We start from the raw sequence: 21,165 nt of genomic DNA, 5'->3' as shown, positions 1-21,165 counted from the left end.
TGTTAAGTGCTTACTATATGTCAAGCACAGTTCTAAGTGTTGGAGTTGACACCAGCTAATCAGGTTGGACACAGTCCCTGTCCCACATGGGCTCACAGTTTTTATCCCTATTTTACAGATGAGGTCACTGAGGCACAGAGAAGTGAAGTGACTTGCCCAAGGTCACCCAATAGACATATGGGCATTCTTCCTCCAAATTCTCCTCCCCCTCCTCAGCTTTTATCTATGGTCTCAAGCTGCTACAATCACTGTGGGCAGGGAATGTATGTGTTCACTGTTGTACCATACTTTCCCAAGGCCTTAATACAGTGCTCTGCACACAGTCAGTGCTCAATAAATACAACTGAATGAATGAATGGGGTAATGGTTTTGGTCAGTAATTTCCCCTTTGTCCCATTCATCTCAGTTGGGCTTGGGAGCACAGAGGTATTCATTACCATTCTTCACAACCAAGAAAATTTCTTTGTGGAACTCGCAATGAGTATTATTTCATGAACACATTACTAACTGGAGACGAAAGTTTTCCTGCTTAGGCTGTGAGGAGATTCTGTATACCTGATCTGCACTCTCCTGATCGACGGCCAGTTTTTCCATCAGAGCCCCCACGTCTATGGATTTCTGTTTAAGGACTGGTTCTAAAGCCGAGAGGTCTAATTTCATTTTGTCCACAAGCACGTTTGTCTCCAGCAGCTTGGTTAAGCCGTTCTTCACCCGATCTCGAGCCTGGAGAATAAGAGTCATTATTGATTAACTCACTTTTGCTCAATTAAACCACTTGATCAAGAATATGGAATGTGAGGCTTGACTTCATTTCTGGGAAAGCAAAACCATCATTATCATTTATCATCATCATCAGTGGCATCAGTGAATCCTGGAACTAAAACAATGAGGAAACTGTAATTACAATTGGATAAACCTGAGTAATCCCCTGCCAATCACTTGGCATGGAAGCTAATTTCTTACACATCGCTCCACGCACAACCAGCAGGCTGCAACAGACTGAAAGGAAAAGAACGGATGTTTTTAGCTAGGAAGCTTCTCCAGGAAGGAGCTCATCCAGCTTTTATAAAAATGAAAACGAACACCTCTCTATGAGTTCTGCAACTGACTGTAAGGCTCTCCCTCAAAAGATTCTTGTAGTCCTGAACTCAATCAGTCAGTGGTATGAGCCCTTACCATGAACAGAACACTGTACTAAGTGCGTGGGAGAGCACAATGCAACAGAGTTGACAGTCGCGTTCCCAGTTCACAATGACAGTAAAGACAGAGTTCCAGGGTTACGTTTGTACCAAGCAATTGTGTGGTTCTAAACCGAATTTGTTAGTTAAAAGTTCAGATTGAGCACAGTTTCATTTGCGAGAATGTCGACGTTTAGGACTCATCACAAATTTGGTTTGGGTGGTGCAGGAGGGTCTGCATTATTAGTCCTACCTCTAGACCCACCTTAGGAGTCCTGATGTCACCCGCATGTTCTGATGGTAATAACAATAATTATAATAATGATAATAATTGTGGTATTTGTTAAATGCTTACGATGTGCTAGGCACTGTACTAGGCTCTGGTGGTAGATACAAGCAAATCGGGTTGGACACAGTCCCTGTCCCACATAGGGCTCACAGTCTTAATCCTCATTTTACGGATGAGGGAACTGAGGTCCAGGGAGGTTAAATGACTTGCCCAAGGTCACACAGCAGACAAGTGGCAGAGATAGGATTGGATCCGAGGTCCTTCTGACTCCCAGGCCCAAGACCATCTCAGGGTTTGCCTCTCTCCACTTTCCTCTGTTCTCACCCGACCCTGCTACTAGCTTGGGTCTCCTTGAGAAAGCCCCTCTGAGATAAGACAGGCCAGCAGCAGGTGGAAGGGCAGGACACGGTGGCCAGAACTCTCAGGAGTGACTGTCAGTTGTTCACACTTCCAGGCCAATCAAGAAGCAATATCTTGTGACCTTGTTTCCTCAACCCAGACTCGTGTTCCAAACTGGCCCAAACTGAAACCCACAGCTCCCCATTTGCTGACTTGAAAATGAATTTGGAATCACAGGCAGGATCAAGTCAAGTGTTGTGCCTCTTATGAGTGAGGGTATGTCCATGGGGTAGGCATGGCAACATTGGGTTAGGGAGGGAAACATTGGGTGTCAGGTCTGGAATTTGGCAGCTTTCCCTTGACTGGCTTACTTAGCATTTTCCGGGACTTGTGGCAGTATGGTCTGCTATGGATTTTTTTTAAAGTATTTGTTAACCTCCTACTACGTGTCAATTGCTGTTCTTATGGCTGGGGTAGGTACAAGTTAAATGAGTCAGACACAGTCCCCACCCCACTTTGGATTCACAGTCTAAGGGAGAACAGATATTTGATCCCTATTTTACACTTATGGAAACTGAGGCACAGAAAAGTTAAATGACCTACCCAAGATCCCACAGCAAGCAATTGGCAGAGCCAAGAGTAGAACCCAGGTCCTCTTCTCCCAGGTCCATGTGCTCTTTCCACCAGGCCAGGCTACTTCTTAGTTGTGCTGTTGATTAGTTCTGCTAGTTAGATTGTAAGCTCCTTGTGGTAAGAAACATGTCTACCAACTCTGTCATACTGTACTCTCCCTCGTGCTTAGTACAGTGCTCTGCACACAGTAAGTGCTCTATAAATATGATTTATTTATTGATTTATTGATGGCAATAAGTCCACCAATAGCAGTCACCTGTCTACTTATCTTTGAGAGTCTGAGCTGAGAGAGAAGATGGGAGTATTGGACTCTATGGTCTATAGGTATATGGGTTGGAGGGTGTGAATCTGAAGTTAAAGTAAGGTGTGGTAGAAAGTTTATGAATGGTCTAGGGAAGGCAGAAAAAGGGATAGATAAAGGTGGCTATGTGTGAGTGAATCTGGTTCTGTAGAACTGAAATATCCTGCATTTTGAGGCCTAAAAATAATTTCACCAAATCCAGGCAAGACAATTTACACAGTAGAACCTCCCTTCAAAACAAAATGATTGATTCACACTCTATAACTAAGTCCTAGTTCTGCTCAATATCCAGACTGATCAATCAATCAATCAATGGTATTGAATGCTTACTGTGTGCAGAGCACTGAACTGAGCGCTTGGGAGACTACGATTCAGTAGAATTGCTAGACATGATCCCTGCCCACAAGGAGTTTACAGTCTACAGAGGAGCTTAAGGAATAGACTGCTTGCTCCAATTCTTAGGGAAGCAACATGGCATAGTGGATGGAGCACAGGCCTGGGAGTCAGAATAATAATAATGTTGGTATTTATTAAGCGCTTACTATGTGCCGAGCACTGTTCTAAGTGCTGGGGTAGACACCGGGGAGTCAGGTTGTCCCACGTGGGGCTCACAGTCTTAATCCCCATTTTACAGATGAGGTAACTGAGGCACCGAGAAGTGAAGTGACTTGCCCACAGTCACACAGCTGACAAGTGGCCGAGCCGGGATTCGAACACATGACCTCTGACTCCAAAGCCCGTGCCCTTTCCACTGAGCCACGCTGCTTCCCTAAGGTCATGGGTACTAATCCGGACTCTGCCACTAGTCTGCTGTGTGACCTTAGGCAAGTCACTTTACTCCTCTGCGTCTCGGTTACCTCATCTGTAAAATGGGGATTGAGACTGTGAGCCCCATGTGGCACAGGGACTGTGTCCAACCTGATTTGCTTGTGTCCACCCCAGCTTTTAGTACAGTGCCTGACACGTAGGAAGTGCTCAACAATGACCATAACTGTTATTATATCTATTGGAACTGGATCTGCTGGCTCCCATTCCACATCCTTGCTCCTCTTCTACCTCCTCTCTCTACTCTCAGTGTTCTCTGGCCTCTGCTCCCGTTGGACCGAGACCCAACAGGCCGCACACTCCCCCTTCCACCTCTGCTGTCCATGTATAATTGGGCAGGAGATTTCCAGGCCGGTCAGCTGAATGGACAAAGAAGTCTAGGAGGTTTAGGATGGAGTAGAGTTGGCAGAAGATGGTGACAGGGAGAAGCAGGGAATGACATTGAACCTGAGCCACCAGCCTGCTTTGTTTTCCTTCACCAGGAAAATAACCGTGTGGAGTGAAAAACACAATACAGAATATAGCCTGGGACCGGGAGTCAGAGGGACCTACGTTCTAATCCTGGTTCCACCACTTGTCTGTTGTGTGGCCTTGGGTAATTCACTTCACTTCTCTGGGCCTCAGTTCCCGCATCTGTAAAATGGGGACTAAGACTATGAGCCCTATGTGGGAGAGGGACTGGGTCCAACCTGATTAGCTTGTATGTACCCCAGTACTTAGTACAGTGATGGGCACATAGTAAGTGGTTAACAAATACCATAAAAAAGGAATAACAGGCAGAACAGGCAATCCAATAAGATAAGATCAAACCAATTCAAGTGGCTGAAAATGTCTTGGCTGTTCAGGTGCACCCTGGGAATCGTTCCAACTGCTTTAACTGTGGAGCCAATCTTTGCCTTGCCTTATGAAGACAGAATGTTTGTGTGTACGTGTATGTGTGTGAGAGAGAGATGGGGGGGCAGGGGAGAGAGAAAGAGAGTCAAGATGGATGTGGGGATTGAATGAATCTGAATTTGTTAGGAAAGACTGGAAGAAGAAAAACTCTATCTCTGGCTGGGATTCAAATGTTCTAGGGCAAAACCACATTTTAACGTCAATTATCTAGACATTTCAGACAACTATTTTTGGGGTCTACAGAAAAATTTCCATAAAGGGAATATTCATTGGTATTCTTTTCACCTGAAGTACCACTGTGAATTTGTGGTAAGACTTTTATAAGATACAGTTAAACATTTTTCTTCAATAAAATTAAACTTACTGTAACTAGTTGTTTTCTTTTTTCTCCTAACATAGTCAGATAAAGATTAATCAATTCCAAATATGAAGTGGGTGTTGTATAATAGCGTCGTCTCAGTTCTGCAAAATATCGTTCTGCTGTATCGGTAACACTCATGTGAATATCTACACACATTAATGAAAGATTTTCTTTCACTTTATCACTTCCAAGATCAACATTCATGAAAAATGTCCTTGATACAGAAAGAAGTGCTTCTCTAGGCCACTGCAAAGAGAACAAAATGTTTTGAAAAGTTCATTTCCAAAATACAAAATGAAGAATTCAACAGGAAACTCTACTTTCTGGAAACCCTGGGAAACAATTACAAGTATGCATATATGTAAATATGTTGCTCATAGTTGTGTGAATTGAATAAATCATAATTGTGATACTTTTTGTTTAATTTAATCTTCTATTTGTTAAATCCCACATCTTCCCTCTGTCCAAATTCCAAATTATGGGCACAATCAGTTTTTTACCCATTTTTCTCTTCTCCTTCTATTTTCCCTCTTCATTTGCCTCTCCATTCCTTTTGAAAATTTTATTCCTCTATGTTTATTTGGTGATCCATCTTTCTCTTTATTACTTTTGATCCCCAAGCAAATTTGACATTGTTTCAAGTTATTTATTTTTTATGCTTTCCCTTATGCTAGGGAAGGTCTCAAATACTTCTCTACATTTGATGATCTCTAAATCTGATGATTTTAAAACCATGATTCTCGTTTAAAAGATTGGATTTGGGTGTTATGTATGTGATAACATTCCCTCTGTATTACCAGAGATCAGTTGTAGGTAAAGAGAAGCAAATATGTAGCATATAAAAAAGGGGAAAAAATGGTGAACATAATTTTGTTCCCTATACAGATATACCCCAGGACCCAGCAACGATGTGCTCCTCAAAAATATGCATGCATCATGAGCAGTTGAATTGTGAGTTATATTTCCCCATAGACTTACATGTTATAAATCGGGATCTATACAAAACCTCTGGATAATCCCTTTATGTGCTGCACATTGTTACATTAAGCTTAACCAAACAACTGCTTAATCTTTGTTAAAGTATTCCAGAGCATAACATTACAATATTAACTAAATAAGGAGTTGTGGTAAGATTATGAATCTGTAAAGTAGGCTGTTCTGCTGCAGTAATAATGATTTTTCAGCTTCAGTGAGAGAAAGGATTGTCCATTTTGCATTGAACCACAGCCTTCTTGCCTTCTCAATAATAATAATAATGATTAAGCATTTGTTAAGTGCTTACTATGTGCCAGGCACTGCTCTAAGCACTAGGGTGGATACAAGCAAATTGGGTTGGACACAGTCCCTGTCCCACAAGAGGCTCACAGTCTCAATCTCCGTTTTACAGATGAGTTAATTGAGGCCCAGAGAAGTTAAGCGACTTGCCCAAGGTCACACAGCAGACAAGTGGTGCAGCCAGTATTAGAACCCATGACCTTCTGACTCCCAGGTCAGTATACTTAACGTACACTGTAGCAGGTCAACGCCTTCTTAGCTCGTCTTCAATCAATAAATCAATGGAATTTGAGTGCTTACTGTGTGCAGGGCACTGTACTAAGTTTTTGGGAAAGTACAAGCAGAGTTGGTATGCAATCGCAGTCCACAAGGTGCTTAAATTCCACCCCCGTGCTTAGAATAGTGTCCAGCAATCAACAGATACCACTACTATTGTTATTACAGGGAGATGCATTGTTAAAATAGATTATGGGTAGGAGAAATAGAGCATAAAAATGTTTATATAAGTACTGTGAGCCTGGGGTGAGTGTCACATGCTTAAAGAGTATACAACTAAGTCCTCTTCATACCTTTGAACATCTCCCTCCATCAGGTTATTTATCATTATTGTTATTGCTATGGTATTTTTTAAGCAGTTACTATGTGTTATATATTGCTGGAAGATCTGGGGTAAGTACGAGTTAATTAGGTCAGAAACAGTCCCTGGCCCATGTGGGGCTCACAGGCTAAGTAGGGGGGAGAACAGGTATTTAATCCCCATTTTACAGTCAAGGAAACTGAGAAGTGAGTGACTGATCCAAGGTCACACAGCAAGCAATTGGCGGAGCCAGGACTGGAACTCAGGTCTTCTGACTTCCAGGCCTGGGGTCTTTCCACTAGGCCACACTGCTTCTCCAGTTATTTTTATAAATTCACCTGCTCTCTTTAAAACTGATGAAAAACCTGGCTTCTGGCTGAGACATTTACTTCTTTGTACGTTTAGGCACATGTCAATGATGCCTAAACTAATGGTGTCAAACCATAAAGGTCTCATCTCCAGATTAAATGCATACCAGGCTATATATCTCCATTCTACTGTCTCAGATAGGGGACCAAGGAGGAAGAAGGATGGGGACAACACCTTAGCTCCAAGATGACCCTGTCTCCTAGGACAATTTCAACTTTATGGCCCCAGAAGATATAACCAAGTATTTCTACTCTCAACAAATTCAGTTGCTGCCTCCAATCAGTGGCACTTATTGAACATCTACGGAGTGCTAGTTACTGTATTAAGCAGTTGGGAGAGTGGGAGAGTATAATAGTAGGAAAACACAGAGTCCCCGCTCACAAGGAACATATAATCTAGTGGAGGAGACAGACAAAAATTACTAACGGGAGGTGAAAGCCACAGCAAGAACAAGTATAAAGCGGGAAGCAGTACATCCACATCATGATGAGATAGCTGAACAAACAATTGAATACAGATAACTATCAATCAATCAATGGTATTTACCCAGCACTTAGAGAAGCAACATGGCCTAATGGAAACAGTTATGGGCCTGGGAGTCAGAGAACCTGGATTCTAAGTCTGACTCTGCTACTTGCCCGCTGTGTGACCTTGGGCAAGTCTATTCAATTATCTGTGCCTCAGTTATCTCATCTGTAAAATGAGGATTAAGACTGTGGGACAGGGACTGCGACTAACCAATCTCGTACCTAACCCAGTGTTTAGTACAGTGCATGGTACATACTGATGGCTTAACAAATACCATTACTATTATTATTATGTGCAAAACACTATACTAAGCACTCGGGAAAGTATTGATTAATAATTATGGTATTTGTTAAGTTCTTACTAGGTGCCAAGCACTTTAAAGATACAAGATAATCAGGTCGGACACGGTCCCTGTTCCATATGGGACACACACAGATGACGAAACTGAGGCCCAGATAAGTTATTGTCCAAAGTAGCACAGCAGGCAAGTGGCAGAGCTGGGATTAGAACCCAGATCCTCTGAGTCTTTCCGAGTCTCTGCTTTTTCACCTCGGCTATGCTGCTTCTCGAAATAAGAGGAGGTAGACATTATCCCTGCCCCAAGGGGCTTACACACCAGAGGGGGAGGCAGACATTAAAATGAATTACAGGTGAATATGTACACAAGTGCTGTGGGGGCAGGGTGAAAAGCCAAAGTGCATAGGTGATGTAGAAGGGAAAGCTAAGACAGGGAAGCGATGGCTTGGTCACAGAAGGCTTCTTGGTGGAGATATAATTTTAGTAGAATTTTGAAGATGGGGAGGGTGATCGTCTGTTGGATATGAAGGGGGAGGGAGTTCCAGGCCAAAGAGAGGATGTGGGCCAGGGGTTGATGGCGAGATAGAGGAGCTTGAGTTACACAGAATAGTTTGGCGTTAGAGGAACCAAGTGTGTGGGTTGGGTTGTAGTAGGAAATCAGTGAGGTAAGTCAGGAGGAAGAGCTGACTGGGCGACTTAAAACTGATGGTAAGGAGTTTCTGTTTGATGTGGAGGTGGGTGGACAACCATTGGAGGTTTCTGAGGAGTGTGGAGATGTGGACTGAGCATTTTTTTAGAAAAATGGCCTGGGAAGCAGAGAGAAGTATGGACTGGAGAGGCGAGAGATAGGAGGCAGGGAGGTCAGCAAGGAGGCCGATACAGTAGTTAAGGCGGGTTAAGATGAGTAGTTGAATCAGTGAAGGAACAGTTTAGATGGAGAGGAAGGAAGGTATTCTAGAGTTGTTGTGAAGGTAGAACCAACAAGATGGGTGATAAATGTATGAGACGTGTGAATTGAAAAAAAAAAGGATAAGTAAGAGTTGAGAATAGTAATAAATGCGAAGGGTGGGTGTTGGTTTGACCTTACAGGCATGTTGGAGAAGTAATCAAGGAAGGGTTTCTGAAGGAAGAGGAGGGATTTAAAGATGGGGAGAGCTGTGGTCTGGTGGATCTGGAGGAGAGGGGATCTCCAGGATGAGGAAAGAGCATGGGCTAGGGGCCTCAAGGGGGAGAAATTCTCAGAGCTTTCACCATTCAGAGCTGTGGTCTTGAGGAAAAAAAGTAATAATTCTCTGCTCCTCCTTGTCCAACTTCCATCCCCAGAGCTTCTTGGGTCACCATTCTTCCCTCCTTACCAAGCAAAGCCACAGACACAAGGGAAAATTAGGAAGAGCCACTCAAAACATTTTCAATGTATATGAGAGCTAACGTAGTACATCAATTGGTCAATCGGTGGTATTTATTGAGCTCTTACTGGGCAGGACACTGTATTAAGTGCTTGGGAGAGTATAACATTTGGCAGGCACATTCCCTGCCCACAAGGAGCTTACAGTCTAGAGGACACATTTGTTTTGTGGTAGAACCTTCAGAGGGAAACTCCTAGGGTGCAAGTTTCATGTCTTTGATGGGTGTTGAACCCTTGTAAGCGTGGGGTAAGCAGTTCTGCTATTTACTGCCTATTCCTTTCTCCTCCAGTGCCCTACACTTTCATGAATTCTGACCCCGATAAACCCTCAGAAGATATTTGTTTGATTGAAAAAGCAAAAATCAGACCTCTAGCTCCTTCACAATTTCAGAAAGCCACATACCACATACATCCTTTAAAGCCAGAGGGTCTCTACCGTCTCCCCACCCCGACCTCCACCCCCACCTCAGAAAATGTTTTTCACTGACCTGCACAAACCAGTCAATGGTGCAGCAGTTCACAAGGGATGGAAACATTCGGCACCGTGATCGAAAAGCCTCACCCACGGGACTCATACAGAGGACAATGTGTAGTTTCTGACGAACTTGATTGATGAAGTATTGAAAAACCTGTTGAAGTGGAAGGTATCATTTCTTTTCAAATAAAAACAGGAATAAAGTACTCAATTAATCATAATTCTTGAGCACTTACTATGTGCACAGCACTGTACTAGGCATTTGGGAGAGTGCAATTTAATACACCTGGTAGATAAACATGTTCCCTGGTTACCGTGGAAAAGAAACCAGTCTGCTTACCTAGAGCCCCAAATCAATCAGGCGCAGGGCCTAAAATGATTTTATATAGTCTGCCTTTCCTTGTGATTCATTTTTACTCAGTTTTACTTAGTTTGGGGAGGAAGCCAGAATGCACTTGCTGCAGTCAGACATTTGGGTTCTTACAGCCTTGTGACCCAGAGTTCTCAAAGTTTCCACTGCCCTTCGAGGGGAGTGATTTGCCAGGAGATAAGCTGGTGTTACCTTGGGGACTCTGATCCACCTCACTGTGGTAGCCAGTTGTATATGTCTGTGCCTTTGGCCCCCAATCCTGGCATCTGATTATTATTATTATTGAGTTTTGAGCAGACGTGTATTTGGTTAGGTATAGATTTAGTCCCTGAGAGGGTATTCGGAATTCTAACTCCTTTCTTGAATGGGTCTTGGTTATTTCCAATCTTGGGGCAAAGATAGAAAGGCTAAAGCAGGAAAGAAAATGTAGCTTGCAAGAATCGTAATGAAAATGGTAATTGCGGTGTCTTTAAAGTGCTGTGCTAAGTGCTGGGAGTAGATACAAGATAATCAGACAGATAGATCACAGTCCTACATAGGGTTCCACAGTCTAGGTGGGAAGGAAGAACAGCTATTTACTGTGCTTTTTTTAAAATGGTATTTGTTAAGCACTTACTATGTGCTCAGCACTGTACTAAGTGCTAAAATAGACACAAGCTAATCACGTTGGAAACAGTCCATGTCCCACAGCCTTAATCCCTATTTAACAGATTAGGAAACTGAAATAGTGTAGTTATTGACTTGGCCAAAGTCACACAGCAGGAAAGTGGAGGAGTCAGGATTAGAATCCAGGTCTTCTGACTCCCAAGCCCATATCTTTCCACTAGGCCACGCTTTTTCTAAGTCAGTCATTCAGTCAATCAATGGTATTTACGGAACATTTATTTTATGCAGAGCACTATACTAAATGCTTAGGAGAGCGCAATAAAATATGTATAGACATGATCCTTACTCCCGGGGGAATTTACAATCTAGTAGGAGAAAGAGACAAGTAAATAAATTACAGGTAGGGGTAGTAAGAGTGTATAAGGAGATGTTCAGAGGTAAAGTATGGGGTAGTGAGGGCTACCTAAGTGCTTAAGGGGTAAGATGCAGATGGGAGGAAAAATAGGGTGAGGAGATAATAATAATAATGATGGTATCTGTTAAGTGATCACTCTGTGTCAAGCACTGGGGTAGATTCAAGTTAATCAGGTTGGACATGGTCTCTATCCCACACTGGGCTCACAGTCTTAATCCCCATTTTACAGATGAGGTAACTGAGGCACAGGGAAGTGAAGTGACTTGCCCAAGGTCACACAGTAGACAACTGGTTGAGCCAGCAATAGAACCCAAGTCCTTCTGACTCCCAGGCCAATGCTCTACCCACTGGACCATGCTGCTTGAGGTCAGATGAGATGAGACATGAGTCAGGGAAAGACTTTTCTGGAGGAGATATAATTTTAGTAGGGCTCTGAAGGGAGAAGAGTAGTAATCTACAGAAGATGAAAGAAAGAGTAACAGAAAACTATATTCAGTTTTTGAGCAAAAGAGGAAGATCAAGAAAATGCCATGGAGTGGCAGCTGCTGACTGATAATGTGAAAAAGCACAGGCTTTAAATGTAGTTTTACCTCTCTTTTTTAGAAAGGATCAATCCATCAATGACATTTATTAAGCACTTTTTGTGTGCAGAGCACTGTACTAAGCACTTGGATGAGTACAATACAAAAGAGTAGGTGGACATGTTTCCCAAGATGTTTGCAATCTAGTGGGGAAGACAGATATTAAAATAAATATTGATGGGCCCCACCCACAATAAGCTTACATAGGGGAACAGACTCAAGTGCAGAGGTGACAGAGAAGGGAGGACTGAGACAGGGAAGTAAGGGTTTAGTTGGGGAGGCCATTCGGAGATGAGATTTTAAAGAGGGTTTTGAAGATGGAGAGAGAAGTAGGCAACCTGATAGGAAGAGGGAGGGAGTTCCAAGCCAGAGGGAAGACTTGGACAAGGGAGCAAAGATCAATTATGACAGATTAATCTAAGAAAGCACTCTTTATGAACTGGAAAATAATTTATTGATCAATATAAAACAGTAAATTGGGATTAGATCCTGTTGTCCCTTCAATTTAGAGTGTGAAGCCCATTTGGGACAGGAACTGTGTCCAACTTGATTAACTTGTATCTCTACCCCAGTGCTTAGTACAGTAAAAAGTGCTTACAAATATAACAATGACAACAACAATGGCAATAATAAAAAAATAAAATTGCACATATTAAAACCAGTAGAATCTGATGACATACATCCTAGAATTCTTAAGGAATAGAAGATAATTAAAAAGGGAAACCTTTAAAAAAACTCCTTTAACAAGGGAGAAAAGATGGATCTGGTCCAGTAATAGCTTAATTTCACTGACTGAGAAGATGATAAAACAAATCATCAGTTAATCTGTAGCAGTATAGAAGAGCATCAGATACTATGGTGCTACAAATATGACTTTCTTCTCTTGATGACCAAATTGTCAGTCTCAACATCACCTTCTCTACTGAATTCAACTCAGTCACTCCCCTATCCCTTCATCGATCTCGTACCGCTCACCCACAGCCCTGAATCACCCCCACAGTCCGCTCTTTCCCTCTTTGCACAAGCTTCAGAGCTCTGCGGGCAGAAATCTAGATATCAGGCCAACTTTGTCCATTTCAAATTTATCCTTGTATGGTTTAATTCTCAAACCTAGCATGTCCAAAACAGTATTTCTTATCTTCCCACCCAAACTCTGTCCTCCCCGTGACATTCCCACCATTGTAGATGGCAGCCCCATCCTTTCTGCCTCACAAACCTAAAACCTTGGCATTATCTTTGACTCTTTGTTATCATTTAACCCACATATTCAATCCATCACTAAATCTTATTGGTTCAACCTTCACAAATTTGCTAAAGTCTGCCATTTCCTCTCATCCAAACTACTACCATGTTATCCAATCACTTAGCCTATCCCACCTTGATTACTGTATGAGCCTCCTTGCTGACCCTGCTGCCTCCTGTCTTTCCCCACTCCAGTCCATACTATGCTCTGCTGTCCGGACCATTTTTTTAACAGAAACTTTCACACCGTGTCTTCCCTCTCCTTAAGAACCTTCAGTGTTGCCCATTCACCTTTGCATCACATAGAAATTCCTCACCATTGGCTTTAAAGCACTCAATCACCTTGCCCTCTCCCATCTCACCTCACTACTCTCCTACTACAACCCAGCCCGCACACTTCACTCCTCTAATGCCAACCTTCTCACTCTACCTCGACTACCAGCGACTATCTTGCCGCTGACCTCTCACCCTCCCTGCTCATATGGACAGACAATTACTCTCCCCTCTTCAAAGCCTTATTGAAGGCACATCTCCTCCAAGAGGCCTTTCCCGACTAAGACCTCCTTTCCTTTTCTCCTACTGCCTTCTGAGTCACTTTGACTTGCTCCCTTTATTCATGCCCCCCTAGATCCCTGGCACTTAGTACATATCTGTAATGTATTTATTTATATTAATGACTGTCTCCCCTTAGGCACTGTAAACTCAGTGGGCAGAAAGTGTGTCTGCTATTTTGTTATATTGTACTCTTCCAAGTGCTTAGTACAGTGTTCTGCACACAGTTAGCACTCACTAAATACGATTGACTTACTGACTGCTGGCTGACTTTGACAAGAAGGACCTAGAGAGATTAGAAGCAGCATGGCCTAATGGAGGGAATATGGGCCTTGGGAGTCAAAAAACCTGGGTTCTAGTTCCGGCTCTGCCATTTGTCTGCTGTGTGACAGGGTAAGTCCCTAAATACCTCTGTGATTCAGTTTCCTCATTTAATGGGGATCAAATCAACCTCCCTCCTATTTAGTCTGTGAGCCCCATGTGACACAGGGTCTCTATCCAACCTGATTATCTTGTATTGGAACCAGTCAGTTTCCTCATTTAATGGGGATCACATCAACCTCCCTCCTATTTAGTCTGTGAGCCCCATGTGGCACAGGGTCTCTATCCAACCTGATTATCTTGTATCGGATCCAGTGCTTAGTACAGTGCCTGGCACATAATAAGTGCTTAAAAAGTATCATTAAAATAAAAATGAGAGTTATCAATTGGTCACATTCCCTACTTCCAGAAAGGTGAATGACAGAACCATCTAGGGCAGATGGGTATTTCTAAGCCAATAATCATTCTAAATCAATTTAAATTTCTTCTATGATGAAGGGACAGACCATTAGACAAGGGGGAAATAATAGATTCAATCTATGTGAATTTTAGTTAGACTTTTGATTCTATCTCATATGACATTCTCATAATAGATGTAACTGTGAGCTCCATGTGGAATATGGACTGGGTTCAACCTCATTAACTTGTATCTACCTCAGTGCTTAGAACAGTGTTTAGCACATAGTAAGCACTTAAAAAGTACCATTGTTATTATTATTATAATCATTAGATGTTAGGGAAAAATACTCTCTTTTCTAGATCAGCACGGTAAACTGTTTCCTCTGGTTGGGCCACATAGTCATTCATTCATTTATTCATTCAACTGCATTTAATACTTACTGTGCGCAAAGCACTGTACTAAGCACTTGGGAGAATACAACCTAACAATAGACACATTCTCTACCCACAAGGCACTTATATAAGGTACTTTTGATTTGCACTTTAAAAAGGTGCAAATTACTGACACTTTCTGTGTTAAATTATTAACTGCTTTATTAAGAAGAACAAAAGGAAGAGAACTGTATCAGATAGAGTATTATATTAGAAACTCCTTGAAGGCAGGAGTGTTTATTCAATAAATGTCATTGGTTATGTGGACAATGTTCAGATAAGATAGTAGAAAAAGGAAGGTCCTAAAGAGAGAGAGAAAGAGACAAAGTTGGTTAAACAGACCAATTAATCCATCAGTTGGTATTTATCAAGGGCTTACTGTGTGCAGAGTACTCTTCTAAGTGTTTGGGAGAGTACAATGTGACAGAATTAGTAGTAACATTCCCTGCCCACAATGAACTTACAGTTTAGATCAGAGAGAGACAGAGGCACAGGTAGGAACAAAGACACAGATGAGAGAAACTGAGATACAGGTATCCGGAGAGACTGTCATTAAAATAGGAAGACATTCCCCTTCCTTCTCTCCCTCTCTCTCCAATCCCCCCCTTCGTCATTTCCCCCTTGGACAGTAGCAGCAGCAGGAATAGCAGCAGGAGAGAGAGAAAGGCACCATGAACGAGCACACTCCAACCCCACCAACCCCTGCTGCTAAATTTTAGAGTCATGAGCCATTTTACGCAAGTTTACCTCAATGGATACTGCTTTCCTCTTGAAAGTGAGAGTATACTACCATCTAGTGATCCTAATCTCTTCCAACAACATCTGAATTCTAGTGCAGATTTGGAGAAGCTGCATGGCGTAGTGGCGGAGTCAGAAGGTCAGGGGTTCCAATCCCAGCTCTGTCACTTGTCTGCTGTGTGACCTTGGGCAAGTCACTTCACTTTTCTGGCCCTCAGTTATCTCATCTGCATTGAGATCGTGAGCCCCACCTGGGACAGGGACTATGTCCAACTCAATTTGCTCGTATCTACCCAAGAGCCTGGTACATAATAACCCCTTAACAAATACCATGAATGCTGTGGGGCCGAGGGAGGGGTGAATAAAGGGAGTAAATCAGGGTGATGCAGAAGGGAGTGGGAGAAGAGGAAATGAGGGCTTTGTCCAGGAAAGTCTCTTGGAGGAGATGTGAGACTCTGAAGTTGGGAAGAGCGATCATCTGCCTCATACGAAGATGGAATATAATACTCCGTGGGGCAGTACAGTAGAGTTAAAAGATTTAAATTACATCTCTTCTAAGCAACCTTCCCTGACTAATCCCTCATCTCCCCACCTCCCCCCATGGACTTGATTCTGAACCCCCTAAGCATTTAGCTACTCACTGCACCCCATCTCCCAGCACTTCTGTACATCTCCGTATGCTCTGTTGCTTCCCTTACCTGTAATTTATTTTAAGGTCTGTCTCCACCACTACATTTTAAGATCTTTGTTTGCAGGGATTAGGCTTACTTAGTCTATTGTGCTCCGCGCACAGTAAGCGTTAGTGATAATAATAGTAATAATAATAATACCAATGGTATTTTTTAGCATTTATTATGTGCTAAGCACTGTACTAAGTGCTAGTCAGTAAACACCATTGTGATGAAAGAAGACAGACCCCTGCTCTCAAGGTATTTTAGAGTATTGCGGGGGAGGCAAACATAAAATAATAAAAGATAGGTGGAATAAGGGAGTGGAAAGAAATATAACTTGAAGAGTAAACACTCTAACCCCCCTCTCAGGGTCACACCTGGAGACTTGTCAGTAGTCTATCAGTCTCGGCTACGGGAGGGAGAGTCAAGAAGAGGCCTACCCATTCCATTCCTAGCTTGGCCAGTGGCTAGCGAGTGGAAGGCAATCTACTACGAGTCAAAACTCACTCATGCTGGGCAGCAGCGGCATGGGAGAGAGTCGAGGGCGGAGACTCGAGTTTACCACGCGGAAGGCAGCAATGGTAAACCACTTCCTAACTTTTACCAAGAAAACTCTATGGATTCACTACCAGAACGATTGCTGATAGAGAGCGGGGCGTTCTGGGAGAGATGTGTCTCTGGTGTCACTATGTGTCGGAAACGACTCAACAGCATAAGACAAGACAACAAACACTCTAACAGAACAGTAGGTAAATCAGTATCTGCAGAAGTTCTAAGGATAGTGCTGAAAAGTGGAAGCTGAGGTTTAGTGAGAGAACAGAAGAAGCGAGGAGGGAGACAGCTGATGAAGGGCCTTGAAGCCAGAGGTCAGAAGTTTCCACTTGATGAGTGGAGGAATGGAAAACCATAAAGGTTATCCAGGGACTGGGGAAATATGTGCAGAATATAGCCAACTCCCACATACTTGGCAACTCCATGTTTGGAGCCCAGTGAAATGATGTTATGTGAAAGCTGGTGATCGGTTGTTTTTTATCTTCACTGAGGTAGCAAAAAAAAAAGTAGGTTTAAATTGTAACAGAATGAACATAAACTCTCCTAACCTTGGAAATACCAACTGCCCCTCCACCTCGGACCTAAATATCTTCTCTGGGAAAGCTGTCACATTGGTGACAGTTACAGCTGCCTTTTTGTCCACCCTTTGTATTATGAACTCCAGGCATCCCATGTTTTTGTGGAAGGGTTCAAAGTGATTGGGATTGATAGGGAAGGGTATGGGTGGTTTTTAGAATAATAAAAAATAATACCTGCAGGATAATCATATTATTTTGCCTTGGCTTTCCCACCTCTTCCCCATTATTTCCTGGAAGGGGTTGGAGTGTGTGCATGTGACATTAATCATAATTTTCCCCATAATCTTATTTGTTATCACTTCGATTCTACTTTTAATTATATTGGACACCTTTCCCTAGGAAAATAAAATTGCCTAGGAAATTCCCTAGGCAAAATGTATTCAAATCGTTTCAGCTGTGATCGAATCCTTTTCCAGAACAAAAATTTCTATTTATGAAAGAATCAATTAACCAATAATATCTATTGAGCATTTACTCTCTGCAGAGCACTGTACTAAATGCTCCGGTGAGTACGATACAGCCAGTAGACACGATCCCAAATTTTGTATGTCATACCTCATCTCTGTTCCCTTCTGCGATTCCTACTTCCTTTGCTTTCGGTCTTGTAGCTGCCAAAACGTGCTCCAGCTCATCTTTTTCAAACAGATTAGGCACCTCGCCAGAGTTCAGAATATTGTTTATGTCTTCCAGAAACTCCTCCACTACAATCTACAAAGGTTTGAAAAGTATTAGAACTCACTCTCAGCTTTTGTATGTAATGATCTGTTTTACATCATTAATAAAAATGTTTCACCACAAATTTCTTAGCTTTAGTTTTATTGAGTCGATGCATTTTCAATCAGTGGTACTTACTGAGTGATTAATGTGTGCAAAGCCCTGTACTAAGTACTTGGGAGAGTACAGTACAATAGAGCAGGTAGACACGTTCCCTACCCACAACGAATTCAGAGTCTAGAGGATGAGCTCTCTCCCCCCACCCCCCCGCCAAGCTCTTGATAGAATTGATTCTCTAATCCCTCCATTCTATCCTGTCTTTCATACATACAATTCTTGCTGCCTTTAAAGGATAATGAGGAAACAGGGATAACAGGGATGCAGAGAGGGAAGGGAATCTTGATGCTATCAAAACAAATGTAGTAGTTGATAATTTTGATTTGTTTCTGAAATGTTTGTTAACATATCTATGGTTGCTGTTGAAAACCCCCTCTAGACTATGAGCTTGTTATGGGCAGGGAATATGTCTGTTTATTGTTGTATTGTACTCTCCCAAGCGCTTAGTACAGTGCTCTGCAGGCAGTAAGTGCTCAATAAATATGACTGAATGAAAGAATGAAAATCTAAAATCACAGCCTATGTTTTGAGAGGAATGAACAGTGATTACATCTTCTACAACCACTCATTTGAACAAACACCACAATAACAAATATTTCATTTTAAAGATCATCTTGAGAAGTGTGTTCATCTTTTCCTAAAATAAACTGAGGCAGTTTCACCACAATACAATTTTGGATTTAACAACGGGCAAGTTGAGATTTCCCCGAGGATAGTTAAAATGAGATTATCTGTTAAGAGTGGGAAGGAAACATTTGGCTTTAGTCAGAAAGAAAAGCAATGACTCATCCTAGGAAAACATGCCCTTGGTGCTCTGTTTTGAAGGAGTAGACTCCACAAGTCAGAGCCAGAAGCGCCCAGATCCAAGAACGTTCCTGACGAAATCTATGAGCAAATAGGGAAACTAATCCTTGGGCATCTGCACAAATGTTCCCTTAACATATGAGATAAGGTAGAATTACCACTAAGTCATCAGGGATGCCACCATAATCGGTCTGTTAAAAAAGCCAAGGGAGACGGAAAACTCCTGGGTCCTTTCACTGTTTTCCAGGTAGGCAAGATTTCAGTCAGAATGCTTCTGAGCAGGTGATTAAAAAATGCTCAGTGGTACAGTACTTCAAGTAGCAGAACACTAAGCTAAAAGCTTGGGAGAGTTCTATAGAAGTAAAAGATACAATTCCTGTACACCCTACTGTTAGAAGGAAAATCTGACTTCAGCAAGAGAATGGAAAGATGGATAAGTGAATGAATAATCATTCATTCAATCTTTAGTGAGCACTTACTGTGAGCAGAGCACTGTACTGAGTGCTTGGAAAGTACAGTTCGGCAACAAATAGAGACAATCCCTACCCAACAACGGGCTCACAGTCTAGAAGTGGGGGGGGAGAGAGGGGGATATGTGTTTAAATATATGTGTTGAAATAATGAATGAATATGTGTTTAAATATTAGAGTACATAAATTATACTTACATAATTGTATATATATTGTATATACAATATTATATTGTATATAAAACGTTTGGGAGAATTCAATACAACAGAATTGGTAGACACATTCCATGCCCACAGTGACCGTATAGCCTACCAATCAATCAGTCAATCAACATTTATTGAGCACTTATTATCTGTAGACCACTAGACTAAATGCATGGGAGAGCATAATCCAGAAAAAGTCAGTAGACACATTCCCTGCCCACAACATGTAACAGTCAGGAGATTATAATTTACCCCTCACAACACCCCCGCGATTTTTAGATTTTACAGGTGGGGAAACTGAGGCATGGGGAGGCTGAGTGGCTTGCTCAAGGCCATACAGTAGACAAGAGGCAGAGCTGGAAAAAGTGCTATGGGGTAAGGGTTGGTACAGAAGTGCTACAGGTGTCTGTGTGTTTATAAATATTGAGGTGATGATTGAGAGGTCAGGACCCCAGGAGAAGAATCTGATCAGGAAAGGTCTCCTAGAGATGTGGAATTTCAAGAGGATATGGGGCTGGGGAGTGTTTTCTCCTGGAGGATCTGAAGGGGTAGGGCATTCCAGGAAAGAGGGAAGGAATGAGCAGGAAAAAAATGACCTTAGAGGAGTCAAGACCATATGTTTGTTTTGGGCAGGGAACGTGTCTACCAACTCTGTTGAACTGTATTCTCCCAAGCACTCAATACAGTTCTCTGCACACAGTAAACACTCAGTAAATACCCTTGATGATGATGATGGTGATTTCCCTTTCCACTACTCTCACTGAAGCTACTTAAACATACCTGAGTGTCCGTGAAAAGAAAAACCATATCTTGGCCATCTATGCCTGCCATAGTATACAACTTCCTCAGATCTTCGTGGAAACTCTCATAATTATAGCCACGACTAAGTTCGATCTGGAAGCATTTATAGCCGCATATATGAGAAGCGAGTCTGGTAACAGATTGTTTTCCCGTCCCTCCTACTCCAACAAGCAGGGCATTTCCCCTTTCCTGTCGAATCATCCGAGCGATTCTGCATGGAAGTAGAGTACACATTTAATTTCTTGGTTAGAATTACAGTTGAGGTTAGCTCATGCCAATGTCTCTTTATCTCCATATTACCAATGCTATTTGTGTAAGTAGTACCCAAACCAAGCCCTGACTCTTGTTGAAAAAATGGTATTTGTTAAGTACTTACTATGTACCAGACCCTGTACTAAATGCTGAGGCAGATACAAGATAATCAGGTTGGACACAGTCCATGTCCCACATGAGGCTGACAGTCTTTCCCCTTTTTACAGATGATGGTGAGGTGACTGAGGCACAGAGAAGTTAAGTGACTTGCCTAAGGTCACAAAACAGGCAAGTGGCAGAGCTGGGATTAGAACACAGGTCCTCTGATTCAAAGATCCAGGCTCTTTCTACTTGGCCATGCTACAATCAGAAGTATTTATTGAGCACTTGCAGAGCATTGTACTAAGTGATTGGGAAGATACAATAGAGTAAGTAGACATTACCCCTACCCTTTAGGAATTTTCTTAATCTGGGTGTTATTTTAACCTAAATCCTGTTTTTCAGTTTTTCCTCTTTCCTCCTCAGATAGCAAACAGTATAATTGTATGACTCAATAATCAGACCCTCAGCGTGGCCCTGATAGTATTAAACATCTATGCTT

General features: G+C 42.2%; 1 protein-coding gene and 1 non-coding gene across 3 annotated transcripts in view; one reads left to right on the top strand and one right to left on the bottom strand.

Moving 5' to 3' along the window:
- The window catches only part of DNAH6 (dynein axonemal heavy chain 6), a 204,081-nt gene that overhangs the window by 63,644 nt on the left and 119,272 nt on the right, over positions 1-21,165 (bottom strand). For both annotated transcript variants that reach the window (XR_003762480.2, XM_029073942.2), the window contains exons 46-50: positions 20,292-20,523; positions 17,759-17,911; positions 9,760-9,900; positions 4,824-5,066; positions 556-723 (exon numbers count right to left, since the gene is read on the bottom strand). Coding sequence is in view for 1 of the 2 variants with exons in the window: in XM_029073942.2 (XP_028929775.1) it covers positions 556-723; positions 4,824-5,066; positions 9,760-9,900; positions 17,759-17,911; positions 20,292-20,523 (937 nt within the window). In the remaining variant the exon portion in view is untranslated. The remainder of the gene's footprint in view (positions 1-555; positions 724-4,823; positions 5,067-9,759; positions 9,901-17,758; positions 17,912-20,291; positions 20,524-21,165) is intronic.
- Positions 16,433-16,570, top strand: LOC114814816. The gene has a single exon (XR_003762613.1). It is a non-coding gene; the product is annotated as a small nucleolar RNA SNORA7 (small nucleolar RNA).

This window comes from Ornithorhynchus anatinus, chromosome 10 (assembly GCF_004115215.2).
Source record: "Ornithorhynchus anatinus isolate Pmale09 chromosome 10, mOrnAna1.pri.v4, whole genome shotgun sequence".
Taxonomy (NCBI): Eukaryota; Metazoa; Chordata; class Mammalia; order Monotremata; family Ornithorhynchidae; genus Ornithorhynchus; species Ornithorhynchus anatinus.
This window is presented reverse-complemented; position numbering and strand designations above follow the sequence as displayed.